Raw genomic sequence first — 21,062 nt, forward strand, 5'->3', positions numbered from 1 at the left:
ACAATTTGCAGTGTACCCATATTTCACTTTCAGAACAGCTCTCTCTACTAAGAACAAATGACTGCATTACGCTGCATCAGTGTGCTATCTTGTCTGCTTTGACATGGGCATGCCGATGCTAATATGTGAAAACCAACACTTAAACACACAGACAAGTTGCTAGCACCTTAGTTTTATATGACAGAGTTCACAGAGCTATGTTTTTGTCTGTATTTTTATGGTGGACTCTGCAAATGTTTGGTTCATTATTTGTGCAGTGGTTCGTCTGGAGCTTTGAGCTTTTACTTTCAAAACCAGTATGCACTATGAAAAATTCCTGAAAATTAAAGTTCAATATATATATTTATTATACTTTAAAGGCATTTAGCGTGTTGTAACATGCATCAAGTTAAAAGTAAGCGTGTTCACCCTTTCACAGGTGGAAATGCTAGAACGGAAATATGGAGGCCGTCTCATAACTAGACATGCTGCTCGTACCATACAAACAGCTTTTCGCCAGTATCAGATGAACAAAAATTTTGAGCGTCTTAGAAGTTCTATGTCTGAAAATCGTATGTCAAGACGCATTGTACTGTCCAATATGAGAATGCAGTTTTCCTTTGAAGGACCTGAGAAAGTCCACAGCTCTTATTTTGAAGGAAAACAAGTTTCTGTTACAAATGATGGGTCAAAGCTGGGATCTCTGGTACAATCTGAATGTGGTGACCTTGGAGAGTCAGCTACCATGAAGTCTCCAGCAACATCTACTGATTTCGCTGATGCAATAACGGAACTGGAGGATGCTTTTTCCAGGCAAGTGAAATCCCTCGCAGAGTCCATTGATGACGCGCTGAACTGCCGTAGTCTACATTCTGATGAAGTCCAGACTCCAGATCAAGTCAGAAGTCGCGAACTGGAAAGGGATAGCTGTGCTCAGACTAAACCAGCAATCCACAATGTGGATCACAGGAAGCTTGATGAGATGACAGCTTCATATAGTGATGTTACATTGTATATCGACGAGGAGGAGTTATCTCCACCCCTGCCCCTTTCCCAGACAGCTGACAGACCATCTAGCACAGAATCTGATTTGAGGCTCCGCTCAGTGAACTCTTCTCAAGAGTACTGGTCCATGACCCACAAGGACGATAAGATAGACACTGATACGAGCTGCAGGAGCACCCCTTCCCTGGAATGTCAGGAGCAGAGGATGAGAATGGATCACCTACCATTACTAACTATAGAGCCGCCCAGCGACAGCTCGGTGGACTTGAGCGATCGCTCAGAGAGGGGTTCATTAAAGAGACAAAACGCATATGACCGAGGAATCACTAGTCAGCAAGGAAGCCCAAAACATATCCCTCACAATATTCCTGCCAAGATTATATCCCGAGAGGAACAGGAGGCAAGACACCGGCCTAGGCCTATCGATAGTCATTTAGCTATTAATGGCACAGCAAACAGGCAAAGCAAATCAGAGTCTGATTATTCTGATGGAGACAATGACAGCATCAACAGCACTTCCAACTCCAATGATACAATAAATTGCAGCTCGGAATCTTCTTCTAGAGACAGTCTAAGGGAGCAAACCTTGAGCAAACAAACATACCACAAAGAAACTCGTAACAGCTGGGATTCCCCTGCCTTCAGTAATGATATTATCAGGAAACGCCATTATAGGATTGGACTAAACCTTTTTAACAAGTAAGTACAGCATTTCCTCCTCTTCTTTTTGCGTTTGATAGAAACATGGCCACTGAACAAGGAATATTTTACTTGCATCACGTAAGTAAGATGGTAGTCTGGTACTGGCTTTTCAGTGGAAAAAATAACCCCAGTGTTTTCACAGAGGTTTTTAAAGAAGTAATACGCTTTATATACATACATATTTATATACATATATATATATACATACATACATATACATACATACATACATATATATATATATACATATATATATCCCTGAAAATCAGAGACATGTTAATAGGCCACCTAGATCAAATAACTGATTTTTCTGCTCTTGGTGGCTGTTCATGTTAGAGTATTTACAAATTGACATCTTCATAGTTACACAGCTTTAGGGGGAAATAAACAAATATATAAATATGGTAGTAAATTGTTAAAGAAGACAAATCAGTTTCCTTTCTTGGGGAAAAATATGATTGTTTACTTCTGATCCATTTTTTGTGTTTGTGGGTATAACAAATACAAAATTTTCTCCTGCCCTAATCGTGTAGGTATTGTAAAACTTGTCACATGGGAATTAAAAATGACAAGCAGTGGAAGATGAACTTCCTGTTTACCCCAGGCAAGGCCTGAAACCTGTTCAATGGATTTCATCAAAACTTTGATACTAAAAAACATTTCACTGAAAATTTTTACCCTAAGTAGTTATTTGAAGTACCGCATTGTCACAAAATATTTATTTCCACCTTTGACTGCTAATTTTCCCATGCATGGAGTTGTTTAAAGCTCCTATAGAATAGCTTATAAATTTATGTTTTATTTAAATACTTTCTTCCTTGGATACTGCCAGGTGTCTGTAGAAAACTGAATATTATGATAGAGGGTAACAGAAAATATACTACTTAATCTCTGCATTCATATGACCGGAGTTACACAGATCTTATTAGAACTATCATAATGTGAAAATAAGCACAGCTAAGTGGTTGGCATGAGAAATCTTTAGATTTTCTTCACCGCTTGGTTGATACCTAGTGTGCCAACTTCCTTGCCCTAAATGGGTACAATAAACTTAAACCTATTCTGGTAGTAGTGCTTATAAAGCTCCTTAGCGCTCTTAGATTAAAGATGTTAAGTGCCAGAAGTTGTTCTTATTTTTCTTTAAAATATTGTTGGCAGCTCACATTACTCTTTGTAGAAGTTTGTTTTTTTAAAAATTCTCTGCAGAGTACTTCGGGATCTCTCTGAAAATATTGTAGCTTCTGAAGAGCTAGGAGGTATTTGGTGTGCTGCCGTAGACTTTACTTCACGGTTTCCTACAGCTTGAATGAGTTCAGCCCTCGCTTTTGGCTAGCAGTGCTGTGACTTGTGGTGTTTGGATTAATAGATCAGTGGTTCATCATATAATAATGTGTTGTAACATTGAGATATTTAAAGTTTTTTGATGCCATCACCTGAGGCTGTGCATTACAATACTAAGTATGGATCAGTCAGGTTTGGCTGTGAAAGCTTTCAGGCTTGTTTTAACTATTTGTAAAAAGTTAATAGGCCTCCACAAGAGCTTTTAACCAACTGGAAGAAGTCAGAGGAACTTTGCAGTTTTTAAAGCTTTTGAAGTAGACCGGGCAGGCTCCTTTAGAAGGTTTGAAAACATTAACATCCTTGGCAGCAGGTGGGATGGGGAGGAAGGTGCTGGAACCGTCTGGCTGACATTTAAAAGACTTGGTGTTTGCTCATTTTTTACATAGTAATTAAACCTTCAGCAATCAATGATCGGTGAACTTCGAGCTCGATAATACAGTCCTTTGAGTCAATTGCAGGAGGGTGTAAGAAAAAACAGTGAATGGAAAAAGTGCTCAAGCACCATGTGGAAATGAATGAGGGCATTGGAAATTGTCAGATGTCACATGTCACATCAGTAGGAGGCTGAAAGTGAAAAATAAACATCAAGAATAGAAAAGAATAGAAACTGTTCTTTGAAACACATCTAAGTGATCTTGCGGCATGGACCTGAAAGAAAGTAGATAAAAATTCTTGTATATATTGGCTGGTTGTGAGGTGATGTGCAGTTTTTTAGAAGTGAGTTCTAAAACAGAGCACCGTGCAGAATTCCGGGCAGCACTTCACTGCCTGATCTTTGGCTGCATGCTTGTTTCACTCCTCCACCATGTTTTTATCTCCAGGATTGATACAGAAGTGAAGAGTCTAATGACCTTCTGGTGAGTCACTCTGATTCTATTGATAGCTCAGACAATCCCCAAATATCCTGTGTACCTTGTTTTTGATTATGGCTCTTCTTCAAGTCCACAGAGATTGTGACATTTCAGTAATAGCCTCAGTTCCTCTCTGCGCAATGTCAGGTATTAAACCATCACAGAACGTGATGGAGCATGAATCTGCAAGCTCTTCTCAAAAGGTAGCTGGGAAGCTTCCAGAGCTTTATTCTTGAAAAAGTTCAGGAGACTCGTAAGAGTGTATTAGTAAGACTGCAGATTGCATTTTTTGAAGTAACTGAAGGGACAGAGACTGGGTTCAGGCACTTGCCAGGGTTTAAAGGTTACGATTTATTCAACACGAAGCATACCTTTTCCTTTTAGGTATGTGCTGTACAGTTGCCATAGTTTCAACTAATTTCTGAGCATTAGGCATGTAACATTAGCCCATTGGTCTTAGCATATGAGGTACGTCACAGCATTCGGATGTCCAAACATTTTTTGAAAAGAAAGTCATGTCCTAGATTTGGTTTCTTGGCAGTCTGCTGTTTCACAAACAGAACAACGTGAAAGATGATTGCCCGACCTGCCGAGAGACGGGCCAGGAAGCGGGTCTGCACGTCAGATGGGCTGGTCTGCAAACCCTTCCCAGTTTCTCTCCCGTGACGGGACAGAAGAAGAGGGGTGCCTACGCACACAGTCCTGTGTTGCAAACTGCTTGTGCTCCTCCCATGTGACCCGGTGCACGCCCGCCCTGTGTTGGGATGCTTTTTTAGTATGCTCTTCAGAGCTGGAGTCAATGCCGCAGACCCATTTTAGATGTCGTTTGAAAGTGTCCTCATTCATGACACGTTTACAATCATAAAGCCAGGCGGGAGTGCAGGTCTTGGCAGTGAGCTCCCGGGAGGACGTGCGCTCCACCCAGGCGGAAGGACAGCACGCAGAATTGAAAGAAGTGGCTGTGAAGCTGTCTCTTATGAGGGTTTTTTTCCAAATCCACCAGAGGAAGTTTTAGGGATGCCTTTTACAACAAGTTTGTGTTAATTTCATTGCATCTTTGAAATCTTTCCTAAAAATTAAGATCCCAAACATTAATTGACAAATAATCGTGTCATTTCTTTTCGGTACATGGTCGGCTGAAATGCAGAGAATTTAAAAACTTAAAGAAGTGCCTGAATTGTAGTAGAGTAAATACTTCTGCTTTGTTCAGGAGGAGTGTTGAAAGAATAGAGTTTTCAAAAACATGGAAAGTCACTATCCTCACAGTTGAAATTTCAACAGATGCTTTATAATTTTTCTGTGTCTCCTATTACAGTAATAATTTTCAGAAGCCAGAGAGCAGTTTTCTTACCAGAGGCCTTTTATTAGAATAGCCAATTACGGGTGGAGTAAAAGTCGAGCACAAGTGGTGGTCTAGTTCACTTTAATCAGCATTTTATGCAAAACTTGAGTAGCACAGAGGTCCTTGGAGAAAGGAGAACACGGCAGCAGAGAAAAAACCTGAGGTAATTGAAAGCCACTTTTCTAGGAGTTTTATCACTTGATCATGGAATTTGTTCCAAACTAAAACTTGGCACTCAAGTTGCAGCCTTAGTGTTGATTAAAGAAATACACCTTTAAGGATGTTTTGTGGTATCCAGTATACTAGAATATATAGTATCCCTAAAACAGAATGATTTCTGCCAAATAACTTGCAACTAAGTAACAGTTTCTTTATGTGCTGGTATTTTTGAATGGCAGTAGTGATTTGGCTCTGTCAATAGGGTGTCCGGTTGTGTGTTACCATTCATTGACTTCCTCAGGGAAGGATTGCAGGTGCGTGCCCAGAGTTCAAGGGCTCCCAGGGAAGCTTGGTGAGGCCAGCTGTGTTGAATTAGGCATTTTCTGCAGTGCAGTCTGAAAGGGATGTAGTCTGGGAGAAATGATGCTGGAAACCATCCCTCACTTATAGGCAGAAGGAAAACACTACCTAGAAAGGTTTATTTTGCAGGCTCCAAACCCTGTCTATGCAAATCCAGACTTTGAGACTAGTTTGCTTGTAAACAAGGCTTCAAGAGGGCTTTTGACTGCTGCTTAAAAAAAAAAAAAAAAAGTAAAAAGGACTGTGATTTTATTCTCGTGTTTGTTTTGACTGCAGTCTGGAAATACCAGGCTTACCAGTTATTGCAGCCCAATCTGGTAGGATATTCAGGTTCCATTCTGCTACCACTGCACTGATGGTTCTAACAGATTAAATAGGGCAGGATGGTTTAACCTCAGCAGTCTGAAGAAACACCTCCTACCCTTGGGTCAGCTTTGCTGTCAGTAGTAGCAGATTACAATCCTGTGCAGAGCTGTGCATGTGTAGGAAGAATATTGCCAGACTCCCTGCTCTTGTGCCACCATTTTGGTGGCAGTGACTCTGGCTCCTTGCCAGTTATCAGACAGGGGACTGTTCTCCGTGTCCCCAGTCCGTTACAGCTTACTGTTTTGAAGATTTTTCTGCAACTTCCTTCGTAACAGGCTATTATCAAGGTTCCCACTCTTCCAGAATTCTCTCAAAGGTGCTAGTGATGGAACTAAAAAGTCATGAGTTACTGCTTGTATTATGCAGTGATCTTTTGACCTCTAAACCTTGAAAGACCTACTGGCTTTATTTATTTCATGGTGGTGATGATTTTATTTAAAATTTAAAAATCATTAGGGATATGATTTGGATATTAATTCCAGAAGCAGTCTCTTTTAAGCATGTCTAGATTCCTTGGAACATTAACTCAAGTATTTCTTTATTTTACTAAGCAGATACGAGAGGAATTCGCTAAGTGCTGGAGGGATTATACCAAATACAAAATTGCAAATTACAACTTGTAGAGAAATTCTTGTTGGAAATCTGAGAGGATACAAACGTACTATTTGTGAGAAGGCAGGCTTGTCAATGAGCTTTTCCATGGACTTTTAACTGTTCAACAAAGGTGTATCTATTATTTATATGTGGATAGAGATTGATTCCTAAGTACTGTTACATTCAGAAAGTATTGCAAACATTTTCTTTATTTGAAATCCATAAAAATTGTCCAGTTTTATTAAAAATAAAAAGTAAAGTTTTACAATTAGCCATTAGTTTAAATATTTATGTCTATTAATTTTTTGTTTCTGCATTTACATGGATCACATGCCTAATGAATTTCGCTAAAGATGCTGAACACACTTTGTGTATTTTTTAGGTCTTGTGGCATCCTTTCACCATTCTGATGTCTGGTTTGAAAACGTATTTTTAGACTGTACCCCTTAGAATGTTAAGTTGAAAGCTTACTGGAAGCTTTTCTAATGATCTTAGGCTTTGTAAGTGCAGATTGAGCAGGAGGAAGAAGGTGCAAATCAAACTGAGTTGGGTTTCTTTACCTTTGAACTGATTCTTTTCTTTTGTCAACTGTGCTGTAATATCTTGGCAAATTTATTTTTCTGTGATTTTTTTGAGAGATTCGGTAGGAGTAGGAAAGGGGAAGCAGGAGGCTTTTTAAGGATTTTGCAACGGAGCCATTTGCCATCCTCATGTGTATGCTGAAAGGGACTTTACTGTTGTTGCAACATCTGGACTGCAGATTATTCATCCACAGACAGTTCCAACAAAAATTAAAATCAAAGCACTCCATGTAGCTTGTCCTCTAACATGCTGAGGAGTTAGTAAGAAGAGAAGAATGTTCTTAGTATGACTTTCATTATTTCTAAAAACATTTAGCCCTAAGTGAGAACACCCGAAGAAAAAAAAGCCATGCGTGTTTTGTTTTTTTCTGTGCGTGTTTTGTCTTTTCTCCCCGAGGACCCATTTTTTCCCCTCCTTTTTTCCACGATGGGTTCTTTGATTAGCATACATTGTCCTGCCCATAAAGAACAGCTGAAACGTATAACTGGAAGAATTCAACCAATAGTAGCCTGAGCACTGGTTTCAAATATGGGCATAAGGATTCCCTTTATTGCCATTAAAAGGGAGGATAAACTTTACCAAATGTTGAAAACAAATCTAGCTTTTGAAAGGCTGCACTATGAGCAGCGGTAACTGTGTGCGAATGTCCCTGGAACAGTGAAAGAGCCATTACCTCATCCTCCGCCACCAGCTCTGCCTGCCCTTAAATATTCTGGGCACACATTTCGCTGCCGCTGCTGCGTGCCAGGAATCGGTAACCAGTTTGCTCCAACAATGCCTGGGTGGGTGCTCAGGATGTGGTCATGCATTAGAAAATGACCCTGTGCATGGGGGAGTTTGACTGAGTAGCAGCTCCCAGCCCTGCTCTGATGTGACTCTGGATGCCAGAATTTTAATTCATTCTTGCCTGCCTAAATCTCAAGTGACCAGATTTTGAGAATGAAAAATGTGGCCAGCTGCTTTCGCAGGCATACAGTTGGAATAGTGAGCTGGGGAGGCCACATATAGGAACCTTCAGAAAAAGAGTTAAGGAAAAGAGAAGGGGGCACCAGCTCTTAGCTCCCTTTTGACAATTCACAACTGTCTACTGATTTGGTGTTTGGTGGATCTGTAAATGAAGAATCTGAAAATCTTTGAACTGTATTTCTGCATTGCCAATTTAAAAGGTACCCCTTTTAAAGTAAGTGTGACTTAATGTTTCACATCTACAATCAGCAGAATTGCAAAAATCGAAGCTGAAGTACTTCTGTTATGTGTAAACGGAGTGAGGGTGTGGAAAGAGAACTTAGGGCAGGGACACTAGAAAATGTTAAGACCGGGACTGCTCCTCAATTTTAAGGAGGTAGTCATCTTCATGTCTCATATCTTAATGCCTCATTTCACAGTTGCATAAACACAAAAGCAATACTTAATCCTGGTAGATAGTTCTGAGAGAACCAGCAGGTTTTTCATGTGTCTTGTCTGAAAGTGGAGTGTGTTTTGTTCTGCTGGCTGCTGCAAGCTCTTTTCCCTGCTCTTTGAGAAATGCAGAGATGCAGTGGGGTCAGAGAAGGTGAGAAAATTTCTTTCACATTCTCTTTCTTGTGAGGAGAGAGAAGAAAGGAAAAAAAAGAAAAATACCATGCAGGCTGCCCAGTGCCAAGAGAGGCAACAATGAGGTGCTGCAGAATCTGCTATAACATGATGACTCAGGGCTGTTTTTACCAGCCAGAACATGTCCAGCTACTGCACTGGAAGTGCTTATGGTTCTTAAGCTTATGGCTCTCTTAACTCTGCTAACTGCTTTGCTCCCCAAGGCTGATGCTTCTTGTACAGAAAAACCCTACTTCTGTAATAGTTTTATACTTTACTCTTTCCCCTTTATTAGAATGACTCAGCCTTACTCTGCTCGGATCCTTTAGCTGACTCTCAGACACCCTGTACTTGATACAGTTTTCTAATCAACTCTGATTCAGGTGTTACTTTTAAGGCAAGCCTAAACATTCAGTAAGAGTGATAATGTGTAATGTATAGTTTCTTAGCACTTTACTAGGTAATGGTCATGTAAAGAAACTGATCAGATGGAAGGTAATGGTAGTATTGTTTAGATAAGTTATTCATTATGTGAAAACAGATGTCTACAGAATTTCCTGTCTTTCTTTTGCTCCCCCATGAAATAAAACCGGTCATTGAGATCACTTCCTAGAAAATTCTTTTGTTAGTGTCAGGAGTATAAATTAATTTTCACTGAAAGGACATTACTCCAGATAATTCAGTGTAATTGCAAGTAAGCCTTCACATTTCTGGTGGAAGAGTTTTGGTTTGGTCTTCAATGAAACAGGCAAAGTGACTGAGAAGACTAATTTCATAATTCAGTGGGGAGAAACCTCCGCTGGGGGAGAACCTGTAGGACTTCTGTCCAAGTAGTGTGACTGACTGCCTCTCTGGTTCCATGGAATAAAGAGAAGCTGTGAGAAATGTGAAGTTTCTTTATTTACTGTCCTGACCCAGAGATTCTTTCTTGTAGTTACCAGAAGACTCAATTTACAGCTTACCCTTCTTTCTCTTCATTGGACAGCTGTGTAACATAAGGAAGATACAGTCAGTTTCTCTGATTTTCTTCTTTTCAGTCCCTTTCTTTCCTTGCTGCATAGTTGAGTGAACTCTGACAAGTTGTTTTGGCACTAATTTTGGTTGTATTTTAAGTATATTGTTTTCTTTTCCAGAAGGTTTAAAATAGGCATAGTGATTCTCCTGGCTCACTGTGACAGCAGTAGGATATTGAACAAACACGAAGAAAGAAGTACAGCCATAGGAAGAAAATGTAGCTGCCTGCCAAACTAAGGAGAACGTTCAATCAGCTTGTTGTTACCACTGGAGCTATTTAAAAAGGAATTGACTTCTTCAATGTAACCAAGAAAAGTCTTAGGCTCTTGCTATTAAGAGAGTCATCCCTGGAATTTAGTGTTAAGCTAATGATTAGTTTTGTGAGAACTGTAAATATGTCCAAAATGGGATCTTTGGTATCAAAGGCAAGGAAGATTTTGTTTGTTTATTTATTTATTTATTTAAACCAAGGGCTGGCATCGGAGCTGCATTAAATCCTCCACCCCCAGCATGAAAAGATTTCTTTGGCAGCAGCATGTTTGTGATCTGTTTCTGTTAGCAGCGATGACAGCCTCTAAGAAACATTTGCAGTGCTTGTTTGCGAGATTCTCTCAGCTTATACTTCTTTCAGGGTAGTGTATGCGCATAAGTGCAGAGGAGAAACTACAATGAATCGATGTGCCTTTGGGCTTTTTTAATACAAGTGATTGTGCAGCTAGGTGGGGAGCTTGTCTGGATTAAAAAAAAAAAAACAAAAACAAAAAACACACACACACAAGAAGAAAACTTTGTCTCCTAGTTCAGTTTGTCAAGAAGTCTTAAGCTAGCAAGGGGAATGAGAGAAGAGATGAAGCAAACGCTGGTACTGCCACTGAAGGGCTCACCAAAGCACAGCCCTCAAGTTCGCGCTGTTGGTTTTGCAGTAAGTATGGCTGTACCAGTACATCTGGTAGATAACAGTAAATGCTAAATGAGTGCTGATCTCTTCCTTACCATCTAATGTCTGGCTCAAAGTTTTCCTCTGTCAAATTCCCTTTTCAAATTCATCACCGTGTTTTTGCAGAAATAGTATTTCCTACCATTTGAAAGATAACATCTGGAGTGTCTGGATAATACAAAGCCCCACTTGCCAAGTACCACTAACTTTTGAAATCTGGTGTTGCTTTATGTCCAACAAGCAGCAGCAGCATGCACTGGTGTATTTCTGACTCTTTCTTTTTGTGGCTTAAACAGCAATTTGCGTGGCTGTCCCTGCTCCTGCGCTACCCACTGGGCTGTGTGAGCACCCTTGTCAGACTTGGGAAGTCAGTCATCCGACATTGGTACCCTTCCCACCCCAGCAAGAGGAGCTGGTTCTGGCTGTGGCTTTCCTGCTTTCCTTACGTCTTTCCATGACCTGCTGTACACTAGCATTCCTCAAACTCTGGCATGTCTCGAGTGTCTCTGAAAACAGACTTCAAGCAGAGGAAATGTCAAACCAGTGACTGGGATGACATGATTTTGACAGTCCATATTTAGTAATTTGTGGAGCTGTAGGGCTGGGTTTTATCACTGGCGATCCAAATGTTCTGCAACAGCTGTTTGGTGATTTTCTTTGCAGATTAGTCATATTTGGGGCAAATTCTCACATGGTATAAATCATTATAACACACATCCTAACATGGTCTGTCAGTGTTTCCTCAGGCCACATAAAAGTGACTTGAGACAAATAATGACACATGCAGAATTACAGGTGTCTCACTCACTTCTCTCCTTACAAATTTGCTCATGTCACTAAAAATATTAGGAGCGCAGTGTTTTTATAAAAATACTGTGCTACTTATATATGTGTGCTCTAATGAAAAGAAACTTATTTTTCCCCTCTTGTACAATTATAACTTGGATAAGTGACATTTCTCTCTTCAATATACCGACTGGTACTATAACCCTGTCTGATCTTTTCTCCTCTTCTACCCTGTATGACAAGAGTCCATTTTTTAAAAAGAGCTTTGTGCGTCAGTTACATCAGCAAAGCTCCTGAACATACCGAACTTCTTTGGACTTTTCTAGGTTCAATTTGCATACCTGTTAAAGGGGAGAAAAAATGCAACAACTCCTCAGCTTCAGAAACTGTAAATGGTCTGCCAGCAAACTGCTGATCTAATGAGATTTATACAAATGTCAGCAAGCTGTATGAACTTCCCCTGAATTTATGCTTTCAGTACTGCATGTCAAACTTGCTGAGTAAACAAGCCATCTCCTTCTAGTAACTATAATGCCTTTTAAATTTTCTAAATACACCTGTTCAAATGAATTTAGGGGGCAAAAGAAACAGCAGTGATTTGCAGAGATTTTCTGTTGTCTTGGTTTGGTGGGGGACTGTTTGTTTGTTTGTTTGTTTGTTTCTTGTTTTTGTCTTTTTTCTTTTCTCTTACCTTAGTGTTGTCTTTGTGTTAAATTTTGCTGCAGTCTTCACTCCTGAAATGTTCTTCCTTTTAAGAAATGTCAATTTACAGTAAGGGATGGAGGAATCCAATGTGTCTTCAGAAACACACAAAGATAACATTTTTATTGGATATGATCAGTACTCTCTAAAAGCATACTTGTTAAAATGTACAGTTTTGATTAGTTATTTTGAAGCTTGCATTGCTTTCTCCATTTACATTCGTTCCCTAAATGTTGCTTTAAATCATCCAAAAAGTCTTGCTGTTAATCAGTTTCTGGTAAATTCCTTAGCCCTTTATGCAGCTTCTGAAAATTGAATTTAAATATTTATTTCTACATCTTTTTCAGTTATTTTTTTCTTCCTTTCAGTAGATTCCTGTTGATATATATATTTTTGAGATAGATTTTTAGCTTTATTTTGGACATGGCTGCATTGTACCAATCCTGTAAAGATGAAAAGTTCTGTAAATACATATATCTTCAATGATGTAAGATGCTAGTTTTAGAGGGTATATTTTGCTATTAGTTAATATATTCAAATCTGAAGATAAATACACAGCTTATGCAGTTTCCACTTTTGCTATTTATAGACTCTTATCTTCCCTGCTCTTGGTAGATGTAATTAACAAGTCATCACTGGGAATTTTCCTAATCACAGAAGGCTCTTAGCTGTAACTGTAGAAGGATCTACTCTCAGTTCTGAGTAGATCTGACATGAGATGGGACAACTGGCATAAGTTATCCTTGCTTCTGCCAGTTGTCCCACCTCATCTCAAATCCATGACCCTGTCACGTCCCACTCACTTCCACATCCAGTCATGAACTTTAGAAAGATTAGGGTTTAGTGAAACAGTTTGCCCAATCAAAAATATCTGGTTTTGCCAGCAATACAGTCCTCATTTGCTTGTGTTGTCTTCTCCTGCCCCCTTAGAAATCCCTTCGGCTACCTGGCGCACTTAGTCCTTATTGAGAAGGAACAAACATTTCTGGTAGTTTGGGTATAGTCAACAACCCAACCTGCATGCCCTCCTGCTGTTTATTAGGCAATTCCTTCATACTTAGTAATATTTGAAATTTATAATGTCAGGGATGACTTAAATTTCCATGGAGCCATTTAGTTCTTCAATTTCTCTGAATCTGCAAAGAGGAAAATTATTACCCATGTTAAAAGACAGAAAGGGAAAGCATCCTGTACATACTTCTCTCTTAACCTGTTGGTAACTTCACTTTTAAGTAAAATTTGATTGGCAGTTCAATATTTCTGAATGCTCTCACAGAGTCCCAGTCTTGTATTACATACTTCTCCTCTCACATGCAATGATGTCAGTCCTGGCCGAGGGGCAGGAGGCAGCCTGAAGCAGCAATAAATCCCCCTGAATCTCCCTAGCTTGCAAGGTGACTAAAAACAGGAGGTTGTTTTTCCAATAAGCTGTTTGTTAACATTTGATTCCTGTTAAATTTAATTGCTTGGTCAACAGTCTTAAATGAGTTCAGGGTTTCAGATCACCAAAAACAAAAGTATGAAGACAATTTTGTCAGCAAAATAGACTACCAAAGCAGGAGACAAAATCAGTGTTTCTGAGCTGAACAGGAGCTGGGGAGGTACCCATTGGAGAAGACTTTTTTTTCTTCCTCTGAAATTTAATACCCACAGTTAGCCAGAGAAACTTCATTTACTTGGAGCTTTATAATTTGAATTTGCACAAATAACCCTTAACCTTCAGAATTCTTCTGTGAGCCAGATAGTACTCATTTTGGTAATGGGAAAACTTGTAGACTGACTTGCTCAGTGAATGGGACACCCGACAACTCCAGACCACCACCAGCTTCCCCTGGCTACTTTTCTTTCATGCTGTCCTTTAGAATATACTATATGGTAGGCTGACATTACTTGGGGTGAAGTACCAAAAGACCATCTGGAGGCCCAGGCTCTGCCTGTAAGAACAATTATTGGGCTAGTGCTTGCTCTAAGAAATCCTAAATCCTGTATCCCTGTTGTAGCGGTAAATATCGAACCTTCAAAAACAGATCAAAGTAACATCACAGAAAATTACAGTTCTCATCTCAAAATGTAGTAGAAATTATCCACGTAAACCCTTTAATTGTTAAGTTCTTTATTTTTAGCAGTTTTTCTCTGCTGGATTAATCTACGTGCTTGGCTGTTGGCTGGAGTCAACTTGCAACAAGTTCTTCATTTGCTGTCAGTCACATTCTCTAGGTTTGTGGTTGTTTTTTTGTAGAACAGAACAAGTAAATGCTTTCTAGTGGACAGATTTCAAAATAATATGATGCTGTTTTATTGAGCTCTAGCTGGAAAATTCAGTGGATAAGGCCATGAATCAGAAAGAAAGTTAACTTGTTTACTTTCTCCATTGTGTAAATAACTCTTACATGTTTGTTAACCTGCAGTTCCTGCCACTGCTACACAGTTTGGTTTATCACATAGGGAAAGGGTAGTCTGCGTTCCTACGGTTTTCATTTTCATGTTATTACTGTTCAGAGTTAACAGGTATTGCCGTTATGTTACAACATTTAAAACAAATTGGATCACTTCCAAATGATCCTAGACTGCAAAACTTCTTGATGCTTCACTTCGGCGTGCAGGAAGAATCAGTGGGTAAAGAGCTTTTGGCTTCCAGTAGCTAAAAGGATTTAAAGTCTGCTTTGATGACTTCGAATCATAGAATCACAGAATATCCGAGCTGGAAGGGACCCACAAGGAGCATCAAGTCCAACTCCTGGCTCCCCAGAGGACCACCCTCGTGAGGAAGTTGTAGACCGCGATGAGGTCTCCCCTCAGTCTCCTCTTCTTGTCTAGCCTGGTTGGAAGTGCATTTAAACAAAGCAATTTCATATTGCTGAGCCAGAAGCAGAGGTTCGTGTGTGAAATAGCAGACCCCAACTTGTGTAAAATGATTCAACTGCATAGGAACTGATGCCAACTAAGTCATGTGTAATTTCTGTGATGATTTTAAATGTTCAGGCTTATCAGAGGGAAGGGGTAAGAATTTAAGTTGTGGTTTAGTGTCAGAAGTAATGATACAGCATTTTCTACATCTAAAGTAAAGGTTATCTTTGGATCGAGCTGTGCTTTGTGGTCGTGTTCTTTGTTTTCTGACTTGACAGTTGCTGGAGAGGAAGTCTCCTGGGCTTGTATTATTCTGCCTTGCAGGCGAATGTAGTTTGCTTTCAAGGGGGATGGAGAAAATTATTCCTGGTTTTGTTCCATGCTGTGAATTTAAATTCAGAAAGATTAAGAATTCTGAAAACAATTCAGAATTATATGAATGTAGCATTAACACTACTTACAAGAAAAAGGGTACTTTCTGAGTGCGAAGGAGATCATTTAGAATCACAGAATCATTAGGGTTGGAAAAGACCTCCAAGATCATGCGGTCCAACCATCACCTATCAATGTCACCCACTAAACTGTGTCCCTAAGCACCACGTCCAACCTCTCCTTAAACAGCCCCAGGGACGGTGACTCCACCACCTCCCTGGGCAACCCCTCCCAATGCCTGACTGCTCTTTCTGAGAAGAAATGTCTCTGAATTTCCAACATGAACCTCCCCTGGCGCAACTTGAAGCCATTCCCTCTGGTCCTATCACTAGTTACCTGTGGGAAGAGGCCAACCCCCAGCTCCCCACATCTTCCGTTCAGGCAGTTGTAGAGAGCAGTAAGGTCTCCCTGAGCCTCCTCTTCTCCAGACTAAACAACCCCAGTTCCCTCAGCCTTTTCTCACAGGACTTGTGTCCCAGGCCCTTTACTAGCTTCGTAGCCCTTCTCTGGACATGCTCCAGGGCCTCGATGTCCTTCTTGTAGTGAGTGGCCCAAAACTGAACACAGCACTCGAGGTGCGGCCTCACCAGAGCAGAGTACAGGGGATGATCATCTACCTGGTCCTGCTGGCTGATACTCTGATTTTGGTATTCTTAGCTTGCAAGTTATACCTCTTCAGATGTTTGTGTTTGATTAGCTAAACTTTTGAGAGCAGAGGTTTGAGGGTGCCAGCGTTCTTTTTTTTTTTTTTTCATTTAGTTTGGTTTTCTTTTTTCTGTTGGGCTTATCTTTTGCATTGACGAATTTTGACTTTCATGCCTGAAGCTGTTAACATATAAAGCTTCTCTTTGGAAAAAGAGTATGAAGCAGAGAAATGTGTAACAGTGCATGCAAAGAAGCTAGTAAGCTATTAACAGTGAACAGTATGTTCTGTGGCATGGTTACATTTGTCCTGAAACTATATTAGACCATGCTGATAATATGCTAGTCAAAAGTGATGGCAAAATTGTTGTAAAGTTTATCAGATGCTCCAGTGGAGAATTAAAAAAATAATAATGTTTTGCATTCTCATTTCTCTTCAGAAAACCTGAGAAAGGAGTCCAGTACCTAATTGAGCGAGGTTTTGTGCCCGACACTCCAGTTGGTGTTGCCCACTTTCTCCTGCAAAGAAAAGGTCTCAGCAGACAGATGATTGGAGAATTTTTGGGCAATCGACAAAAACAGTTCAACCGAGATGTATTAGAGTAAGTATTTTATGTGGGGAGGAGATAAGCGTATTTCAATCTTCAAGATGTTTCATCATGCTAGAGGTAGTTTTGCACTGAATGTTTGGCCCATCTCTTTGGATATTATTCTGAAGGAGGGTGAAACTAGACTCTAAGGATTGAAAACGAAAGCATGAATATAAATGAATATTTATTTCTCTGCTTTCCAGCTGAGCTATTGTTTCTTTTATTGACCCAGAAAGTTTTATATTCTCTGTAGTCATGTACATTTACTCCAAATTTATGCTTTAATTTCACTGGTGTTAGAGTACATTATTTCAAAGGCTTTTCCTTAGTCAGGCTCTCTAATAATTTACTGAATGAAACAAAATTGTTTTATATGCAACATAAGGCTGTATTAGTAACAGAATATGAAAATAATTTTTACAACTAAATGGCTCAGATGTTAGATAAACAGGGATTTCACCATGTATAGACAAGATCTATGCAAACTGGCCTTTTTCAAAAGTTTAGATAAAAACAATTTTTAAAAAACAGAAGCAGAAAACTAGACATTTAGCAGTTTGGTCATAAATTTCTAGCCCTTATATTACAAAGTAGACCAAAATAGAAATCGCCTCATTTGAAGAGGCTGTTCATTTAAAACATCTGTTCTTTGGGGGATTTTTAATGTATGATACACTGACCTGTAAACATGAATACATCACAGTCCAGTTTTGTTCAAGGTATTGTATAAGAAATTTAGGTAGGTGTTTAACAGGACTGCTGAGAATGAAAGAAAAAATAAAGAAAAAAAAAGAAAAAACAACCCCACAACATTGTGCACATTAAGGAAGACTAGGAGAAATTCTGAGCACAATTTTTACCAGAGTATAATAAAAGCTGTGCTGCAATTTGCATTAATCTATGGACACGGCCCTTCCTGAGGACGGAATGTTTCTTGATACTATTGATACCTCTCAGAATTGTTAAGGTTATGGTATCATGGTACAAAGTGTGTGCAAACACCTTATATTTTCTTTGCATTTTTGTTACAGACTGCTTTCAGTGGCTTCATACTGTAAACATGTTGGTTGCATTCCATACAGTCATCCTGATCTTATTACTACACTGTCAGAACTTATCTATTTCAAATGCAAGCTTGAACACTGTATTAATATGCTTAATGGCATGTATCCATATGCCATAGATGCTTTTTAGAGCTCTTCTGGTTTGTTCCTCTCTCTTATTCAAGGCTGCCTTCTTCTATAGTACCACGCCCAGCAGAAAGCAGTGGAAGAGGCAGGGGGCTGGCATAGTGCCTTAATGTTGCCCTGGCCAATAAGTGGAGCATATCAGACATGCTTCTGGAGCCACTGCTGTTCTGCAGTGAGCCTCAGCTTTCCCTGCCTGACCGAGGAGTACCTGATGCAGTAGAGATGTAGCTGAGGATCTGGCCTTTTACTGTGTCTTGACTTTGCATTAGAAAACAAAATATAGTCGCTTACTCAAAGGAAGAATAAAATAAAATCTTCAAGGAAAAATAAAATAAAATCTTCATAAAGAATGCTGCTAAGAGCAAAGGGAAAATATGATGTTCTGTTGCTCTGCTCACTCTATTATTCCAGTTCATTCCACTGCACAGTTATGTGTAAGAGTGCAGGGAAACAGTACAGTAGAGATTCAAGGCACTTGTAGGTGTCTTGCCCCACCAAATGGTATGTTCCCCCCTTGCCTAAATTTTGTAAAGAGGTAGGAAGCAGGAGATAGATCCAGGAAGAAGGTTCAATTATTTGCCAGGCTGCTTCTTGCTTTCACATGTCTGCAAGATGCAGCTCTAAGAGTAAAGATGTGTCTTCAGCACAGGCTTATTCACCCACAGTACATACGTAGCCCAGATCTCCTGCAGTGTCTAGAGTCTATAATCATGTTCTCTTTATCATTATTATTATATTATTATGATATCATTTATCAAAGGTTATCATTTTGTTAACCATTGTTAACAAAATATTAACACGTGTTCCTGATATTAGTACTTTCATGATTTCATTTGCTGTAGACCTAACCAAAATAATTTTACTTTTTTTTTTTTTTTGTCATTACATAGCCACTAGAGAGGTTTTGTTTACTATTTTAAAATATTTGCAGAACAGTACTGGTTCCAGCTAAGAACACTGACCATGGTGGTGTATCTACTGTCTCTGTAGTTCGTATAAAGAAGATTGCCCCCTCCTTGTTATGCTGTTGGCCAGCATGTTTCTGGAGGTCCTTAATTGCTTTAATTACTACAGTTTGACTCCGGCTTGTCTGCACATGTGCTATACATCTTTAAAGGAGAAAAGACCTTTTGAAAGTGTTACAGAACTTATAATAGGTGGGAAGACAGTGAGCATTATTACAGAATTGATAATAGGTTTTTAGGTGTGGGTTGTAAAGGGCGTGAGAAATACCAAGGCTGTTGTTTCCTTTCACTTCTGCATAAAAGGAAAAATATACAAGGTGAAGTGAATAAATGGCTTTAGTATTAATCTATGGTAGCTACAACATTACTAGCAAAAATATGAGCTACTCTAATTTATCATTGTAAGCTATACATATAAGAAAAGGCTTTTAAAACTGGATTGTGCTTTCTTTCTGTGGTTTCTGCATTACAGTGTTGTTACTTTCAGTGATTCATGTCTGGTTATTTAAAAAGTAAAAGCAAAGTTTAAACAAATGAAACTTATAAGCTTCTGATTTTAAAGTAGTCTTTAAACAGTGTTAGAATGACATTGTTCGCATTGTTAATTATATTAAACTTGTTCCTTTTTATTTTTTGTCAGCACTGTATTTTCAGAGCAAGAAAGTAATTATTCCTATATAAATATTAACTGAAAGACGTGGTAAATGATGGGGAGATGAGAATTGCAGTAACAGTAAAAGCATATCAAGACAAGATTAATTTTTTTTTCTCAGTATTTAAGAACATTCCTGGACATAACTGTTTGGTACATATTATTGTGCTTGCTGCAGGCTGCTTGAAATTTGGTATTTCAAGTGGTATAAATTCCTTTTTTATTAGTATTGTAGGCATTGACTAGTATTAGTTGATTAGCCTGAAAACACAACCCAATAATTATTCCTGGCAATGGCATGTGACTTAAATTGGCCAGACATTTGTCACTGCAGTAGCTCTGCTGTTAAAAAAATAAATAATTTATTTTTATTTTCTGCTTACGTGTACACATTCTCACTGATCTGTTCTTGTTCATCTACAATTATTGCAGTTGCTGCTGCAGGTTTCAAAAATCTCCATGAATCTCTACAATCGGTGGAAAATTGAAAGGTTTTTTTTTGGTCTCAAAATTTTACTTTCGGTAGTGCACTGTTAGAAATGGAAAGACCCAATGGCAATATGTTTTTATCCTAGCTGTGTTGTGGATGAGATGGACTTCTCAACAATGGAACTGGATGAAGCGCTCAGGAAATTTCAGGCTCATATCCGTGTTCAAGGAGAAGCCCAGAAAGTAGAACGGCTCATTGAAGCTTTTAGGTATGATGCTGAAATAAATTATTCAGTCACCAGAAACCTGCTATTGTTTAGCTGTCAAATTGGAGAACTGGGGAAGCTGAGTATATCTAGGTTATTTTCTTTCTTATTTGCACTGTCCTTGTGAGCTACATACAGTCTCAAATACAGCGTGGCATTTGTGGTGGTTTCACTAAACGTGAAATGTAGGGGTTTTTTGCTGGTGCTATTCATGGATGTTATTTGCATTGATGTGGAAGGCTTCTCAACTGAAAGGTCTTTCTTGTATCAGCTAAAAAGAAATTTCAGGATTTTTTGAATGTCTAGCAATGTATTTGCATATGATAGTTTATATGAGTGAAATTATGACCATTTACCTTTCGGAGTATACATGCTTTTAACCTTTCATTAATCATTTCAGCAATAGTGGAATAAAAAGCATTAGTTTATTAATACCGACCAAGCATACATTATCCAGGGCAGGAGACGTAAATCAGCATGTGACAGTAAGCTAAAATCAATGCCGTATTCTTATCTGGTGTCAATGGGTGTTACTGAAAAAAAAAAAAAAAAGAATATTGAAGTTATTGTAGCTCAGGGTCTGCACTAAAAGGTGACAAAGGTAGTAGAAAACAAAAGCCTTCCATATTCTAGAATTGCCTTATGAAAATGTGTGGATGGAAAACTAAATATAACTATGGATAATCAAATAATAGCTTGCTCAGTCTCTGGAACGTAGCAGTTGGTTTATTTGGTGAAATTAGAATAGTAATGAATA

At 39.0% G+C, this 21,062-nt stretch overlaps 1 protein-coding gene across 24 annotated transcripts in view; it reads left to right on the plus strand.

The window, feature by feature from the left end:
- IQSEC1 (IQ motif and Sec7 domain ArfGEF 1) overlaps positions 1–21,062 on the plus strand; it is a 341,869-nt gene that overhangs the window by 292,229 nt on the left and 28,578 nt on the right. For all 24 annotated transcript variants that reach the window (XM_040569093.1, XM_040569094.1, XM_040569096.1 and 21 more), the window contains 3 exons: positions 419–1,683; positions 16,654–16,815; positions 20,186–20,308. In XM_040569093.1, coding sequence (XP_040425027.1) covers positions 419–1,683; positions 16,654–16,815; positions 20,186–20,308 — 1,550 coding nt within the window. The remainder of the gene's footprint in view (positions 1–418; positions 1,684–16,653; positions 16,816–20,185; positions 20,309–21,062) is intronic.

Source organism: Cygnus olor, chromosome 10, assembly GCF_009769625.2.
Source record: "Cygnus olor isolate bCygOlo1 chromosome 10, bCygOlo1.pri.v2, whole genome shotgun sequence".
Lineage (NCBI taxonomy): Eukaryota > Metazoa > Chordata > Aves > Anseriformes > Anatidae > Cygnus > Cygnus olor.